Genomic DNA, 18041 nt, shown 5'->3' on the forward strand with positions numbered 1-18041 from the left:
GTGTGTGTGTATATATATATATATATATATATACACATACATACACACACATATACACACACACACAGACCGTATATATGTGAGTGTGTGTGTGGCGTTTTACCAGACGTCTTGGGTGTAGTTTCTATATAGGTCTACATGTCCCTCAGTTTTTAATATTCAAGTTTTACTCCTTAATATTAAAATGTCCTCTACGCGTCCATTCATTCGTTCATGTGTATCCGTCCCTCCACTCTGACCCCCATCTGATTGTCCAGCTGCCCCCTTCTCTTGGGCGGTTGGGACGGGGGAGGGGGGTGGGGGTGGAGGGTGAGGGGAGGGGAGGGGAGGGGAGGGAGGGAGGGAGGGGAGGGAGGGTGAGTCCCGAGGACAGTCACTGGTCCGTCACATCAGTTACACCCCCTTAGCTAACCGCTAGCTAGTCTCTCTTGTTGGGGTTCTTTTTTGTGTAGAAGTGCGTCACACTTTAGTTATTTGTGTGTGTTCCTCCTCAAAGGGTTCGTTTTCGGGGTCAGAGTCTGTCGTGTCCGAGTAGCGGTAGTGGTCCGGCTCGTTGTCGCTCACGTCCGGCGTCACCGAGGCGGTGGTGGCGTCCGAGTTGGCGCCCTCCTCCACCGTCTTGGTAAAGTACAGTTTTACCTGCGAGAGAGAGAGAGAGAGAGAGAGAGAGAGAGAGAGAGAGAGAGAGAGAGAGAGAGAGAGAGAGAGAGAGAGAGAGAGAGAGAGAGAGAGAGAGAGAGAGAGAGAGAGAGAGAGGGGAAGGTTTCAATTTGCCGCACAAACAAAGACACACAACTACCTTCACACAACAGGCACCGGCGTGTATGTGTATGTGTATGTGTGTGTGTGTATGTGTGTGTGTGTGTGTGTGTGTGTGTGTGTGTGTGGGGCGCGCAAAAACACGGCGGGCCTTTTTTTCAGAGTCTGGAATTGTCAACCTCTGCCGGGCTGTCATTCCCTGAAGGATCCGAGTTTGACGCAAAAGATGATATCATTTCAGAGTCCGACATTTTCGGAAAGGGCCCATGCCGGGTACCGATCCAAAGGCCTTCACTGAAGAGGGCGGGGCTTAAAACAATCCCTTTCCCGCTCATTTCAACATAATGACGAACATTAAATCCATTCTTCTTCTTCAGGAGCATTTAACGTTATTGCCTCAAAAAGAGACTTAAAAAAAATATAGTCATAAAATAAAAATAAAAAGTTAAAGTCACCAACGTTGGAAATCGCAATCGCTATGAAGCATCAACCTGGTGTCGGACAGATATCGGACCCCGCTATTAACCCCCCGCATTCAGCGGCGTAAACGACGAGCGCTGGAAATCAATCAAAGAGACCAACGGGTACCTTGAAGTTGGGGGAGAAGTTTCGGTTTGCCTTGTCCTTGTTGGCCTTGTCCAGATCGTTCTTGGTAAGAGACAGGACCAGGTAGTCTCGGTCATTCTCTCGGCCCCCGCCGCCGCCTCCGGGCGCCAGGTTCTGGAAGATTCCGTCGGCTGGATCCCGGGGTGTTCCGGCACTGCCGTTCTCCAGCTTCTCGGCGTTCTCCTCGGGCCCAGGGATGAAGAAGGTGTTGACCCAGAAGTGGAACATTTTGTCCTGGGGGGGATGCCAAGAGTCGCCGTTAGAGCTGCCGCAGTCGACGCGCGCGCGCGCGCCGTTATTACACCGTCGCGTTATAGTGGAGCTGTTAGTGCTCATCGTTTTGTAAAATCATTAGCTGCCACAATCATATGTTGCCGTACAAAATTTAAGCCTAAAATGTATGTATGTTTCAATGTTCAATGTCAATAGCTCTTCTGCAACAGCAGGACATTAGTATTATTAGATTATTATAAGCTTATGCTATCATAGTGGCATAAAAAAAAAAGACATTTCAATTATTAATCAGAATTAATGGTATTGACAATTAATTTGCAACTAGAAATGTCATGATCATAACAACTGTAATTGCAGTGACCAGACACTAGTAGTACTAGTACCAGCAAGAGCCCGACCAATGCCAGATTTTTGGGTCTGATGCTGATCTCGATTTTGGAGAGTCCTAGCCCACCGCTTAACGATGTTTTGACCGATATTTTTCAAAAAGTGCAAAAAAATTTCACCAATTGGAATTTTTTTTTTTTTTTTTTACGTTTCTATATTTTAGAACATAAAATTTATCAACAAATAAATAAAAATAAAAACACAAACAACTTTTTGATAGATAAAATAAATGTAAAAGATGATTTCAAATCAAATATTTAATTTGGTTTCCCCGAGCTCCAGTGAACGCATCGTCACTTCGAACAAATGAGTTGTCTGAGTTTCCCATGAACGCAGCATGGCTTCCTGCTTGGAGAGCACTGTCTCAACGCGAGTGTAAACAAACATGGATGGATTTATAATGCCTAGTCGGATCTTTGTGCTTATTTTGGTGAGCAACTTAAAAGTGTGTAGTGTAGTGTAAAACAGACAAGTACAGGATAAATAATCAATGTTCATTGGTTTATTACACTTATTTCAAAACCGGGAAACATCGGCTGCACAACTGCCGATCCGATGTGGTAAAAATAAAGTCAAATAATGCCCGACATATCGGCCAAACCGATATATCAGTATCAGTTTGTATCAACTCTACGTATGGGCCAATACCAATGCCAAACCCTAAAATTTAATCCTCTGCCGATGGCTTGAGCCGCCCTGAATATTTGAATCGGGATCATTTCAATTCTTATATGTCAAGTAAAAATCCAATTCTGTGCTGAGGGTCTCCTCGAATACCCTATTTGAGTTTGGTGTCAGATGTCGGTGCAATACAACCTCAGCTTTCCGAACGATGTTTCTCACCCAATAGAAGAATTGAATATCAATACTCTTACTAAGAGAATTGATCGAGTAGTGGATAATGTGCTTGTCAAGCATATTGATCTTTCGTTACATCCCTAATAGATACGACTGGAATCCCTGGCGAAAATATATCGCGACATCTGCTCTGGCCTTTCACGGCGCAACTGAGTGAGAAGACATTCCGTCTCACAAACACGCTGATGAGCTGAAAAAGCTGGAAAATAATAACGCCGCAATAAATAAAACTAAATATAATAAACAATGTGACGGTATTAAGAGGCCGCACAGGAAGCACCGAACGCGATCCACCGCTCCTCCGGTTTTCGCAAGAGCTCGTCTTAAAAGCGATTTGGCTATTCGGCGGAGCGCTCACCTTCTTCATCATTTTGTTCTGTTTGTGGAAGAACTCCACCTTGATGTCGCCGCACACGGGCAGAGGCTGAGGGAACTCGAAGAACATCAGCTTGTCCTCCCGCCGCGTGTGGGCCGGGTTGGACGTGTGGATCTTCACCTTCAGCTGGTACACCACGAACTGAGGATCTGGCGGGGTGGGGGCAAGGGGGCGGCAGCAGTTACAACCAAGCAGATTAGCGTGCGCTCTTATTTTGAAGGCATGCTTTCTAACTCGCCTATCACACACACGTATAACAGTTTAGCGGCGTTTCAAAGTGACTGACTACGACCACATTATTACCTACACAGGTGTATCTGATGACAACACCCATGTGCAGCGGATTATAATTGGTACTTAGTGAACAGTATGCAAGGCAAAATAAATACAATCCAATAGAAAGATAGAAGTATTAAAAAAAAAAAAAATTTAACTCAAGACAATAGACCCCCACGTAGATGCTCCCTGCGCTGGGACGAATCCCCCCCGGGAAACCAACCCTCCTGCGTCTGGCCTGCTCTGCTGCCCGCGCAGCCCTCCCTTTGCGCTCAATTAAAAAAAAAAAAAAAAAAGGGAAGCGCCACAGCACGTCAAGTCGTTCACGTTCACAAAGCTAAGACGAGGCTCAGACTAGACCGGCTGGCTGCGGAACTGGCAACCCGGTCGACGGACGCTAGCCACCGGAGAGAGATTGCACAGAAGCAAGGAGGGAAAAGAAAGGAGTAAGAGGGGTGGAGGCAGCAGTGGAGTTAACAGATGCATGCCAGAGAGTGAGCGGTGGTGGGGTTGGGAGGATTAAGTTGATTTGTGTGTCTCAATCTTCCTGCTGAACTCAAATCTTCCGCGTTTGCTCTTTCTGTCGATTGTTTGATAGACGGAATAATGACAGCCATCGATGACGGAAATCTTCACCAAAATAATGAAAATGACCCGGTTTTGGGATCCGGCTGCCAACGTGGCCGTTGGACGAGAAAGCCGGCGCCCCGCTGCGAGTGATATTTCACATTCCACGAGTTCTTTAGGGGCACGGGGAAGCCGATCTTCCTTCCCGAATACATTCGATCGAAACCATCTCCAAGATGGGGAAAACTCTGTTCAACCCCGAGTGGCAGCTACGACATGGAATACAGGCATGGTGGGTAATGTAAACTAGCTGTTAAGCAGAAGCGCTTTAACTATGGCTTGCATAATTTTATCTGTTTTTACTGGATAACATTTGTTGGTACCTAATAACGACAGAGGGTGTTCACATCATTTAGGTCTTAAAATCTGGGAAATAAAACTAAAAACTCAACAGTGTCAACAATGTAAAACTAGGTTTATGAATAATAAAAATAATAGAACATTTTTGATTTTGTAAAAAAATTTATATATAATAAAAAAGATAAATATGCAAACATAACACAATAGGGTACATTGATATGGAAATATTAAGTGCAAATTAAGGTACACATGTATACTTTATCTCTATGGGAATGATTAGAGTAAATCGTTTTTTTTTTTACCCCAGTGCCAATTCCCTCTCCTGAAGCCATGAGGAATCATCGCCTCGCTCTTGTTTTTAACAGCAGAGTCTCCTTGGAGAGAAAGAGAGAAGTCAACACAACCGCGCGCACACACACACACACACACACACGCACGCACGCACGCACGCACGCACGCACGCACGCACGCACGCACGCACGCACGCACGCACGCACGCACGCACGCACGCAACCACTGTGACTGGAGAGATGAGGAGATTTGTGTGTGTAGATAGGAGGGTGGTGGTTGGGGGTGGAGTTTAAAAAATATATGGAAACGCGATGAAGACACTCTTCAGGGCGGACACATCGACTCCGGACGTGCATGTGGGACATTGTGTTGTGGTCATTTCAGTGAAGGTCTCAAAATAAAACCCCTCTCTTAGTACCTTTACTTCCCTGTAGCAACGATTAGTAACGTTTTCCTGTGTGTTGTTGAGGTGACCAATGGGATTGGAGAGCAGAAAAATAGGAGACGGGGTGACAGGACGACGTCCACAAGCACAGGAATACTACGTTCCATCTCTACCGAGAGTGGAAGATCCTTCCACAAACTTGTCCCCCCGGGTTCAAAATAAATCCAAACATCCCCCTCCCTCGCAGGTCTCCCCATCGCTCCAACTCCCTTGTCGATCAACCGTTGCCGTTCCAGTTGCAGGGTTGGGTACGGGAAGAAGCAAAAATCAGGGAGAGAGCTGTGGAATATTTTGCGCAGTTGAAGAACCGGGCGGCTTTCTCCAGCCACGAAACGATTGACATCATGGACCCGACGGTTGTTGGAAAGACAGGGCCGCGAGACAGTTTGCTGGCACGCGTCCCGCCATTTTACATCCAAATCTTAGTTAATACGACAAGAACGCTCATTAGATCCGTTGTTTTTTTTTGTCTCAAGCAACGAAATCAGAGCTCAGATTTTTGGATGGGATCTTGGGGGGGGGAAAGTGTGGACCGGCTATATCCATGGCAGGATGCACTGAGTGCACTCCAAAGGCACGATGTAGGTCAAGGGGCGGTGGGTCAAAGCAACACATCTTCTCCGACATCGGATCTTAGAAGTTCACAGCAAGAGAGGAAAAATAAAAAATAAAAATTGAACGTGATAAGTTCAAGTTGGACAAAACGTACTGTGCCGGAGTTGCTGCAATGGAAAACAAGAAGAATGGTGGAAGAGGAGCTTGCCAGAATGACACTCATCTTTCCTCCCATGACCTTTAATAAAGTGCCCTCTTACTTTGGCAGATTCTCCTACAAAAAAAAAGCTTGTCCAGAAGCCAGTTGTTATATCACGCCACCTTCACAGTGTGCAGCTGCTCCTGTGAGGAGAGCATGGCAACCCTTCTCCCCAACAGGTTGCTTTTATCTTATTTTTTTCGGAGAACCATCAAAACTTGCTTCACCTTCAAAGCGCTAGTAACACCACTGAGGTAAAGGGAACGTTGTTGGGCCCCTAAGGCCCCGCCTGAAACCAAAGGCATGTGTCCATTACTACAAGCCAGAGCAAAGCCATGCACCGCAGTACATCCCACTGCACAAGGCAGGTGAGTCTTTGCACGCCCGGAGTGGGAGAGTCAGAGGGACAGTGGGAACCAAGCCCTGATGTGTTTCCAACCCCCCCCCCAAAAAAAAACCAACAACAAAAAGTAAACAACACAGATTTGCAGAGAGGTGAGAAACACAAAACACCATCTTTTAAATGCAAAGTATTTGGCCTTACGAGGTGATGCAGCTCACCAAACTACAGCACTTCAAGTGCGTCTGTCCTGACTACGACTCGTGAGTCAAAGCCCCCGCTGTCCAACAACCAACGTCTGCAAAACAAGCTCCAGCATTTCCATCTCCGGAGCCCGCTTTTCAGTCGGTGACGAAGATCCTCACTTCGAGCCTCAGAACGGCAGAAAATAACTTTATCCAGAATGTAAAATGTAGACATGATAAGGCTATTGATCCCTGGGGGGGCTGTTCCGTTTTGTTTTTTTAATAAGATAAAAAAAAAAAAAAGATGTACTTGGGTTTTGGTGAAGTTTAGTCTTTGTGTACTATTCTTACTATTTCTCTCGTCATTATAAGCCAATAGTTGCCAACACCGTTTTAGAAATCGGTGGAATATAAGTCACCCGACCTGAGCTCCCAAGTGTGTAACAGTGTGGGTTTGTGTGTTTATCAGGTAGAAGCGAGGGTCCCGAACAGGCACGGACCAAGTTGACAGAGGAGCAAGAGGGTCAAGTGTAAAGCGTATGAAAGTTGCATTTAAAAATAAAAATAAAAAAATATAAAAAAAAAACAAAATGAGCTGGAATGTTGAAACAGACAGGAAATGGAGATGCATAGAAGGAAACGCAGGTTGAGTTTGTTAATCATTCGATTAAAAAGAAGAGATATATCTCACCAGTGATCTTTGCATTCTAAGCGTTCTAAAGGGGCTGTCATTTTAATGCTAAAAAATGGCATCAATGTCCTGTCTTTATGGGGTGTTGCACCTGACAACAACGCGATCAATCATAAAATAAAAATTTAACTTAGAGTTAACTGAGAACTGATATTCTAGTTCAAGCCTATAGGCCTACATTTAGGTGCAGAACAGGGGATTTCTGACATGAAACTTCCAAATCTTGTATATTTCAACTCAAGCTTTGTATGCCACCTGTCAATCTTGAGAATATAGCTGCTCCTGGAAGTACGTAACCAGAGCTTGTCTTGGGTTTTAAAATCAAAAATATACCCCTAATTTCTATTGTAAGCCCCAATCTTGAAGCCACATTTCCCTCGCCGGATCATTTTACAAATACGATTTCGATTTGCAGACACACGAGCGAGCGAGAGGCTGACGCTAAAGTGAGAGACCCCACAAAGTGACTCAAAACATAGACAAATCGGGAGGAGGAGGGGGACTTACTGCATGTCCCTCCGGTGAACATTGGTACCGTTTCAAACACCATCTTATGGAAGAGCAGCGCTACCGGTTTGTACTCTAGATGGTTCCTCAGCAGGTGGCTGTAGTAGTAAACATACCGCCGCTGGCTAGGGATGGTCACACCCTGTAGAGAAACACACGTGTTAACATCACACGTCACAATGCCCCTCGACCATGTGACTGGGGACGGACCAATACTGATACTGGTATGAGATATTATTGGCAGGGTCGATGAAATACTTTAAATTAGTGACTCTGGTGGTATTTAATTTAAGCGGCAAAATGGTGGCGTAACTCCCAAACCTAGCATTGATTTCACAACTTTCAAATCGACTCAGAAATTCGATCAATTAACAAAATAATTCAATTGTTTTGGAGCAGCAACTGGTTTCAGGTACGCATATCGGAGAACATCCACGACAGATAAAACGGACACCAAGAGCCATATCCAACTTAGATAAGAAAAAAAACCCCATCATTCTCAGTTCATGTTACGTGTCACTTTTGAAGAAAAATGGGAGTTGGACTGGTAAACCGTATCGCTGGACACTTATAGATTTCGGATCGGTGGGGAAAACGTGGTACCAGTGCATCCCGCTCCTCTGCAATACCGTCAACGCCCCTCATGACTTATCAGGTAAGGGGCGGTGGCTGGATTCTGTTGATCCGTCGTACCTTTTTGTCCCTGGTCCTGACTTCCCCGTAGAAGTCCAAGGCCTCCTGTGCCTTGAAGAACTTGCCCCGGTGCAGCAGGTAAGCGCAGATCATGACCCCCGTCCGGCCCTTGCCGGCTTTGCAGTGGATCGCCGCCACGTGGTTGTCGTCCTCGCTCAGCCACTGGTCCAGATCCTCGCAGAACGGCTTGATCAGCTCCAGCTGGGGGGGGTTGTGGTCCTCAAATGGGTACTGGGCCACTGTACAAAAATAAAAAATTAAAAAAAATTAAAAATAAATAATAATAATAATAATAATAATAAAACAAAAATACATTTTCATTTAAGACGTAAGGAAGCAAGATCATGGGAAGAAAAATGTCAAGAAAATGGGCTATCCGCAAGGGAAAGCCATCTTACCTCGACAGTTGAACTTCGCTGCATCGTAATGCCGCTCCGCGCATCTTGGGAAAACGAAACAAGAGGAGGAGCGTCAGCAAACACTCAGAATAACCTTGCAACGCGTCCCTGTAAGGGTTCAGTGGAACACGCCGTATGGCCAAGGTGACCCATCATATCCAAACAGCACGACGTTGCAGTCTTCATAGTTGGGTTTCCAATTGTTTATCAAACGGCCAATATCAGAACGGTGAAAGGAAATAAAAAGGTAGAGGAAAAAGTAACAATACTTACAGATTATAGATCTTGTAGTGATTTTTATGTTTGGAATCGAGAAACCTAGGAGAGAGAACGGGAGGACGGTGAGGCAGACTGCACCCTTACATTGTACACTTAACAAGCAAACGATAAAAGCTTGCATTTCGTGGCAAAAGACTGTTATTTACTGGGAGAGAAAAGAGAGAGGTGAACATGATGTGGGCGGAACCTCACTTCACTCTCACGCGGGGGTCTGAAAGGGTCGCAAAGGCAGCGACCACATAACAACAAGGGTCCTCACAAAGACTGAGTGGCTGATGCAAAGTCCATGATGCCCAAGAGCTAATACATTGACCCTGAAACCCCACGTGCTTCAGAATCCACTCCTTTATTCAAAATAAAAACAAAAATAAAAAAAACCTTTTGGCCTTCACGTATTGAACAGTAATCAATACTATTCTGGTTGTTGTTTTCCTGGCAAGGAATACAGGAACAGGACTGCTAAAAGCTTTTGAATGGCGGTCCAAGGCAAAAAAAAACGTGTTTGCATTCAGTCAAGTTGAAATACAAAATACACAAAACGTACCGCATCAGACCATCCGTCACGATTCTCAATTAAAAAACGCGAACGTTATAATTTGACGAGACATTCGACAGAAGGGTAAGGACAGTAGCCCACTACCGGCGACAGTTAGCTCAAAACATGAAGTAATAGCCATGGCACATAGGCGTATGGAAATTGAAAATAGTCTGCGACACAGCAACGTCCGCTGTCCCAAAACAAAAACTAACGGCAACGTGGAGTTCAGGCAGGACCAGATTGTAATAGTTGCCCAGTTGCCTTGGGAAACCAGATCTGGGCCAACCATCCCGCACGGTCTGCTCGGCAACCACTTCCATATTTAATTAAAAGTTTTTAGATAAGAGCCGGATAATTGTAACTTGATTATAAAATGAATACAATTTGGCGATAATTCTGTCAGTCTCGGCGTCCCAATCCTGATGTATGGTTGTCAACTGGCAACCACTTGTAAAGATTAGTGTCGGGCCTCGGGGTAACCCTTGCACCATGATGATATGCTGTCATTTTAAACTCACTGATGCCTGCTTGGGCTGGGGTGTCGCTCTTCCTGGTGCTGGTTGGGTTCCATTTGTTTCCTTCTCGTTTGAAACTCTCAATGGTACCGTTTGTACACGGTTCCTACTGTATGAACATCCTTTCAAAGCACTTCTACGCACGACTCTTGCTGCCTGTTTTTGGCAGAGGGTTTTTGTTTGTCGTCGTGCAGCTTTTTCCAAACATCACCGCTTGTGGCAAGTCGCACAGCCGTGCGGTACCAACTCAGTACCTGCCGCGACTGTAGAAAAACAGTCACCTTTTAGGAATTCTGCCACTGACTTGGTACCAAAGCACCCGCTGAGACGGTGTATGGTGCTTGTGACATCCCTAGATGCGCGCGCGCGCACGCACAAACACACACACACACACACACACACTTACCGTACAACATCGTCTATGTTGTTTCTGTAGACGCCTTCTAGTTTCTCTGCAGGGAAGCCCATGGCTATGATGTTGGGGTATATATCTAGACAGGCACGGTTGAGGAAATGCACAGCAGGACTCCAAAGCTTTCTCCCACGCTCAGGGGACGAGGCAAAAAGAAAAAAAAAAAAAAAAAAAAGGGAGAAAAACTCATCTATTATTCAGTTGAAATCTACTAGATAAACATTCACATCTGATTTCATTTGTCGTTCACTCTGTTTTGTCGGTTTCGGTGCAAATCCCACACCAGGCCAAGCTGGGGTACGGGTGAACACCCCTTCAAAGACAGAAATCACCAAGAACAGCATCAGATGTGTTCAAGATTTATTTATTTTTTTAATTTTTTTTAACACATAGAAGTATGTTAATTGTCACTAAGGGAGAAAAAAATATATATTTCACGTCAATCATTATTGTTTATAGATTTTGGTCATGCAATATGGTATATTGAAATGCCGTCTTTAAGGCTAGAGTACAGTAGATTCCTGCAATATCTGGAACTCTGTCGACTGTTCTAAACAATGCCTCGACTGGGTGTCCGTAATATCCATGTGAGAGCCGAATGTTTCTCTTGTGTGTAAATGTCTTACGGAAGCACCAAGTCACCCCCCGAAATAAACAGCAAATGATCGATGCAGCAGTATTCGGTCAAAAATATTGTGAAATGCGCTTTCTACAGCGAGTGAAAGAGCGGCGTCGGTCGGTGGCTATCGACTGCGCTCACTCCTCTTCTCCCCCGTCTCCGTCTGTATTTCACACGCCTAATCCGCATCACGTCGACCCCTCACCACCTTCGGCATTTCCCTTTCACTCCAGTCAGCTCCTTCTCACTCTGTCACACATCTCGCCCCCCCCGATCTCCCGTCCCTTTCCTCCCGATCTCACCCGTCTCTCTCCTCGCTCCTGCAGTTTGAATCATGACATCATAGACTCATAGACAAAGACATGTCTGACAGAAGCCTGCCCTCTCCCTGCCTCATCTCTCTCTCTCTCCCTCCCTCTCCCCCCACAATTCCATTTGATCCAGGACTTCTTCATATGGCCGAACAAAAGCTTAAAAACAGCCATGTGAGATTGTCTCCAGTATCCCTAATCCCTTTTCACTGCGTCTCTCTCTCTCCCTCTCCCTCCCTCCCTCCCCCTCTCCCTCCCTTTCCTCTGGCTGAAATAATGACATCATTGATATGTCTGTTGAAGAACGGATTTACTACCTTTTGCGATGGACTAACACGCACGTCGGTCCAACGCCACTAAAACGGGGCGCTGTATCGCCGACCATCACCAGCACAATCAGATAACGGGAGCTGCGTTGAACTGAAATGAGGAGGGAGATATTCTGCATTTTGGACACATGGAGGCAAGCCTTGTCTGTCGATCATTATGGTCTGGTCATGATCCCAAAGCGTCTCAGTTATTACCGTTAAACAAAAAACAATGGCTCGGAGCTCGAGATCAGATGGCGCTTCCAGCCCTGACCACCATTGAAGTCCTCAAAGATGGAAGCGACCCCACTTTTATCTGGTTGGAGGTTTTTCTCCAGATATTTATCGTCTTCTAAGAAGACAGGGGCGCTGCTGCAAAGCTCAGATAGTCATCTGCACCTTCAATCGCCCGCCGGGTTCCCTGCTCTTAATCTCGCATCCACCACCCTCTTCTGCGACACGCTTTCCCTTTACCCTCTTCCTCCTCCTGAGCGAGGGACCAGATTTGATCTCCGTCCCGGTTACAATCTCTTTCATTTCCAGAGGTCGAGGGTCAAATGGCTTCCCCCCACAAAGCAGACAAGTGGGACACTTTTCTCTCCATATATCCAGATTGTTGGGCAGGACAATATATCGGTTTGATATCTATATCGTGATACGGGGCGAGATATTGCCTGGGATTGTGGTTACCCATCTAATCACAGTAAGCCAGTGCAACTCCCTGCACTTCAGTTCTCATCAATGCATCCACCTGCTTGGTCCTTATGAAGCACCGGTTGGCATCTCCAAAATATCGTCCAATGATCAATATCGAGGTGTTTATCCATAAACGTGAGGACGATTGATTTTGTCAATATTTCGCCCAGTCCTACACAGCAACTTCCCTCAACGTTTTCCCTCCTTTCCTCTCCTGCTCGTCCCAGTCTCTGGAACAAGCAAACACGTTAGGCACAATCAATGCACGTCACGATACCTGCCCAGTCTGTTAAAGGATCGAAGCAGAACTCACGGCATTCAACTGTGGCACAGGAAAAAAAATTAAATTAAATACACGTGCGCGGTTCGAGACGCCACGTCCACGGACTTTTTAGGCCGCGCGTCCACGGGACCGGCGGCGTCCACGCGGCGTGACCGTTCGTCAAAACGAAGCGGGTTTGAGGCGGTTGACGATATATCCCTTTGTCTCGGGGACATTTCTCCGTCCGCCTTTCTTTCTTTGTCCCTCCTATCCTGCCTCTCATCTGCGTGCGTCCATCTCGCTTCCCTCCTTCCTTCCTACGTCTTTCGCTTCACAATAGGGCCTAGAGCGATAATTCAACCTCAAATAAATCATAGAAATTAAGACATTGCCAAGGCACGACATTTGCTTTCGAAATAAATAATAGGACACCACATAAGAGTCACGCTTGTAAAGTCCGTCATATTTAAAAAGGGAGTTTTATTTGAAAACCCAGAGTTTTGGCTTGTTATACTTTACAATGCCGTTCAATAAGATGAACCTCCGTCGGATTTTTCAAGCACCAGCAGGGAAACAAATTGACCGTCTCGTTTTTTTTTTTTTTTTTAAATAATAAAACTCATCCATATCACCCAGCCGACAAGCCTTTTTTTTTTTTTAAACCTCAGTGTTTTCAGAGCGTCTCTTCTGCCTCTTTGTCTGATTACCGCATCACTACCTCACCTTTTCCCCCACCACGCATCTCTCCCTTGCATACATCTCGCCTGCCCCCTCAGCCACACTTCTTCCCTTTCCATCTTTTCCACCTCATACATCCCTCTCTCTCTCTCTCAGCAAGTCTTTTCTCTTTGTCCTCTGCTTCAAATCCTTTCTTTCTAGCCCCTCATCCTGGCACCTTTTCTCTCTCTTACTCAGTGTCCCTCGCCCTCTCTCTCTCTCCTTCTGTAACAATGACATCATCGATACAGCCGCTTGTGTGGCAACTGAAGCCTCCCCACTAACAGGTTCATGTTAAAACACACACACACACACACACACACACACACACACACACACACACACACACACACACACACACACACACACACACACACACACACACACACACACACACACACACACACACACACACACGTTGTAAGGCTATATTTGCTTACTGTTCCAGTGCATGGAGAAACAGTTAAGGTTAGTGTTAAATAACTAGTTGCGATAGAAAACATCGAGTTGTCATTTTCTTTCCCTCCATTTTTAGGCAGCCGCAACCAAAATCAATCTTATAACTATGTAAGTAAAAAGTTGTTGTTTTTTTTTTTTTAAGACAGTTATGAGTCACTGCAATTATTTTTTATGTAGGCGTTCTCTTTTTCTAAAGGAAGTAAAATTGAATATTGGCTCGCGTCTAATTCGCTCTCTCTCGCTCTCTGCCAGCCACTCCAATATCAACCTAGAAAAGCAGAGCAATTGAAAAGGAATCTTGACAAATTCAGTCGGGAGAGCGCTCCACAGAAAATCCAACAGAATTCAAATGCAAAAATAAAAACAAACACCAGAGCACCAGTGCAATAGGCTTGAATAGTTAAACGGGAATTAAAAGCAACCTAATAAAAAAGGATTGTAGGCTTGTGTTCCGTTCTAATTTCTGCTGCCTTTCTTGGTCTCCCGATGGGGAGTTCTCCCCGTCTCCTCCACCAACAGAATAATTGAATTATGCATACTAAAATGACCTATTTTGTCAAGCTAGTCCCTCTACTCAGCAGCATTGCAGCAACAGTCATCAGCCTCACACATATTCTACAAAAGACATTCATCTCGATCTCTATATTTCTGATGCCTCCGTGCATGCACGACGTTTCCACAAACGGTAGGTAACAGAAACGGCACACACCAAAACCATTTCATTATGCATACCAAAATGACCTATTTTGTTCGGCAACCACCGCTCTTCAGTGATGCTGCAGGAATTGCACGCTGGAGCCGACGCCGACTGGCTGGTTAGTGTCGAGATGTGGCTGCGGGCCACTCTGGCCAGCAGACCAGGAGAGGGTTTATGAGCCCCGAGACCGAGGCAGAACACCAAGATTTCCTTGAGAATTTTGCGGTACTGCATTGCCAAATGTTTAGTCCTCGGTGTTGCCTCAAACTGTCATGCTGAAGATCAACCTAATCAGACGAACACATATGTGACGCGTTGGATCTGGAACGCCGAAAGCCCTCAGAACGCCGCGCCAATTTGCCTCTAACGTGATCAAAGACGCCGTAAGCGGCAACAACCACAAAGGTCAAGTCATTGAGACTAATGTCCAACTCATCTTTAAAAAAAAACAAAAAAAAAACAAAAAAACAAAACATTACTTAAATAATTGAAAGTGCAGTTGAACAGAACCAACGTTCCTTCACAAAACAGGGACGCCGTGCTTTAACTAGAGGGCTGACGCCTGCCCCACTTAAGTACCCTGGTGTAAATGAGCGCCACCGATCTGCCACAAAGGAAATTCTCTGCAGTGGATCCTCGGCCAACTCTGGAACAAAGCAGCAACTCCACTCCTCTGGTAACAACGGTTTATAACTAAAGTAAATAAAGATAAATTAGGAAATGTCCGATGTGATCCGAATAAAGAGGCCTTTTTTAAATCTAGTCCAGTTTCTAAACAATAGTGAAAAGAACGCCATGGCAGAGACACGAAAATGGTTTTCACCGCATCGTACCGCAAGTGCAGCTAGACCTCCACCTTAAAGAAACGATGCCAATCTCTCTTTTTGCCTTTTTGACGCTGTTGGGAACGCTGGTCCTCTCAGACAGCTTTGTTGCTGTCTGAACTGTACTTTAAACCTTTTTTTTCTGTGCTGTACCATCATTTAATGCAATTTTCACCTGGTTACCCTACAGTAACCCCACTACAAACTTCACTTTCGACTGCTTGAACTTTCAGCATCTTATCTTTCGTGGAAATTATTGATTGTATTTTTTTTTTTTTATATGTACATACACACACACGTATACATACATATATACACACACAAAAATAAATATATATACACACACACAAAAAAAAAAATATATACACACACACACACACATATATATATACAGACATGTGTGCGCGCGCACACACACACACACACACACACACACACACACACACACACACACACACACACACACACACACACACACACACACACACACACACACACACACACACACACACACACACACACACGTTCCTTGCATCTCGTGACTATATTCAAAAAGTATGCTACTAGAACTGAAGTGTTCCTGTATTCTACTCCTGATTGGAAATTGGTCTTCTCATTTAATTTGATTTAATTTGTTAAAATACCAGCATGAAGCACATTTGAGATTCCATATCTATATTGCTAGTAATTCTAACTATGACCTATAGCTACCTAGGTTTTGATATCTGTGAAGATAGTTGATTGGGTTCCGCTCCCCCCAATCTCAACACCACTGGATGAAAAGATTGCCATTCTGTTTACATCTAAGCAGTTTTCAGTAACAACACATTACACCCAACATAAATCGCAACATTTGGGCCGAACAGGGTACTTGCCAGCGACAGCGTCACCTCACAGCGCAGCACTGGAATTGCAGTACAGTGTGCGGGAATAAGTGCTTCGCATTATTCTCGTCACTTTCCTCACATTTTAATTGATGGTGCGCCATTACGTTTGATTCCCGCCCCCAAGAGGTTCCATGTGTTCCAACAGGTCGCGGTCTCTCTCTGGCTCAATGTGCAAATCTCTATTCCAGAGACTTGACAATTTCATTTTGTTCCCTTCCAGTCGTGGCCTCCGCTCCTCCGCCTCCAAAGGATCCAAATTTTTGAGTGCGACTGCCAATGTTACTTATGTCACTCCAAGCCAACGCTGGTGAAGTTTGACCATTACTGGCATATTGGCAACTCACGGCAGCTGCTTTGGCAACGTCCGAGGCTGCCGTTGTATTAAAATAATAATAATCAGACGAAGGAGAGAAAGTCGCAGATTTCCTCGCTGCTAAGTTTGTGGCTTGGATTTTTGGATCAAAGTGCGTGTGCGTGATACATATACCTTGCTGCAGAGGATCTGTTCCTGACTCGCTGTGACCTTTGACCCCCTCTAAATTATCCCTCACTCCCATGTTTATGGGCGATCCTTCCAATACATTTCTAGGGCCAATCACTGCTAGAATAAAGGGCATCACAGGGGCAGCTGCGGCTCCTCTGTCAAGTTTCAACAGATACCAGCCCACACACACGATCCTGATTAATTTATATATTGTTCGATGTTTCGCTTATGAGTCACAGTCGTCAATTGAGGCAATATTGCTCATCTCAAATTTAAATAGGATCAAGGCAAAACTGACTGTAACTGTGAATAGAAATCTCTAACAATGAAAAACGACGCAACAATTTTAAAGAGTTCAAAAAGTTAAGAAGACACATGTTATTAACACCACATAATATCCACGTATTGATAAAATAAATGCATAATTGTGAGGGCGAGGGGTCCTAATACATCTGTCACTGTCCATATGTGCATTCGGACTCGCAGCCGTTAAAGACGAATGACAGCGGTGGTTCCGCACTGGGAACCGAGCTTCGATTCAATCCCGAAAGACGTTCATTTCCTCCAGCCCCCCGCGTATTTACATCCATCTGCAGCTTCATCTTGTTGCAGCCACCGCGCTGTGGATCACCTCCTCACCACTTAGCTCCCCCGCTGATGCAACGCCAATACAAGCACAGCGCTAACGCAGGCTAAGTGGAGCGCCAGCACTGTGCGGAACACAAGCCAGCCCCCACCGGCTACAGCGGCTCGAACGTTGGACGCGATTAACGTCGCGAACACACGTTCAGTTTTACCCGACGGACACAACTGAAACCCGTGCGGAAACGCGGCAGGCTCGGGGCTCGCCAGCGTTAGCTAAGCGACTAGCGTTAGCCGAGCGGAGCCCGATCGGCCAACGTTAGCCGAGCGGCTAGCCGCCGAGCAGCGAGTGTCGGCGGAGAAAGGATACAGGTAAGGTCCAGGTCGAAGCCGTCCTCCTGGTAGCGCCTTTTGTTCCGGCTCACTATCTCCTTGATGATGGCAGCCATAGCGGTGCCCGCACGTCTCCTCGCGATCCTCGAAACCGGACAAACGATCTGGAGTTGCTTCGTGCAGAAACCCTTCTCCACGGCGGTCCTCCTTATATCTTACCTGGAAATAATGCCCAACCCGCCCCGTCTGTCAGTTGCTGGTCGCACCGGTTAACCCGAATACAAAACCCACTGAGAAAACGACGAGTGTCCGCTAACATCAAGGTGCTAGCGTCCGCCGGCTAGCCGACCTGCTGGTAGACGGACGGCCCGGCAGCTAGCGCCGTCTTCCG

The 18041-nt window shown here is 45.7% G+C and overlaps 1 protein-coding gene across 2 annotated transcripts; it reads right to left on the reverse strand.

The window, feature by feature from the left end:
• Positions 1-459: 459 nt before the first annotated feature.
• ptenb (phosphatase and tensin homolog B) lies at positions 460-17766 on the reverse strand (the record flags this gene model as incomplete). 2 transcript variants are annotated; one of them, XM_080021875.1, is made up of 10 exons in its annotated part: positions 460-639; positions 1348-1599; positions 3203-3369; positions 4726-4797; positions 7637-7778; positions 8330-8568; positions 8728-8771; positions 9001-9045; positions 10466-10550; positions 17688-17766. In XM_080021875.1, 10 exons carry the CDS (start codon positions 17764-17766, stop codon positions 460-462), a joined length of 1305 nt encoding a protein of 434 aa, XP_079878001.1. The 2 variants fall into 2 exon arrangements, with proteins under 2 accessions (XP_079878001.1, XP_079878002.1); XM_080021876.1 differs by lacking the exon at positions 4726-4797.
• Between the last annotated feature and the right edge of the window lie 275 nt (positions 17767-18041).

The sequence above is a fragment of the Zeus faber genome, assembly GCF_960531495.2.
Source record: "Zeus faber genome assembly, chromosome: 20".
Lineage (NCBI taxonomy): Eukaryota > Metazoa > Chordata > Actinopteri > Zeiformes > Zeidae > Zeus > Zeus faber.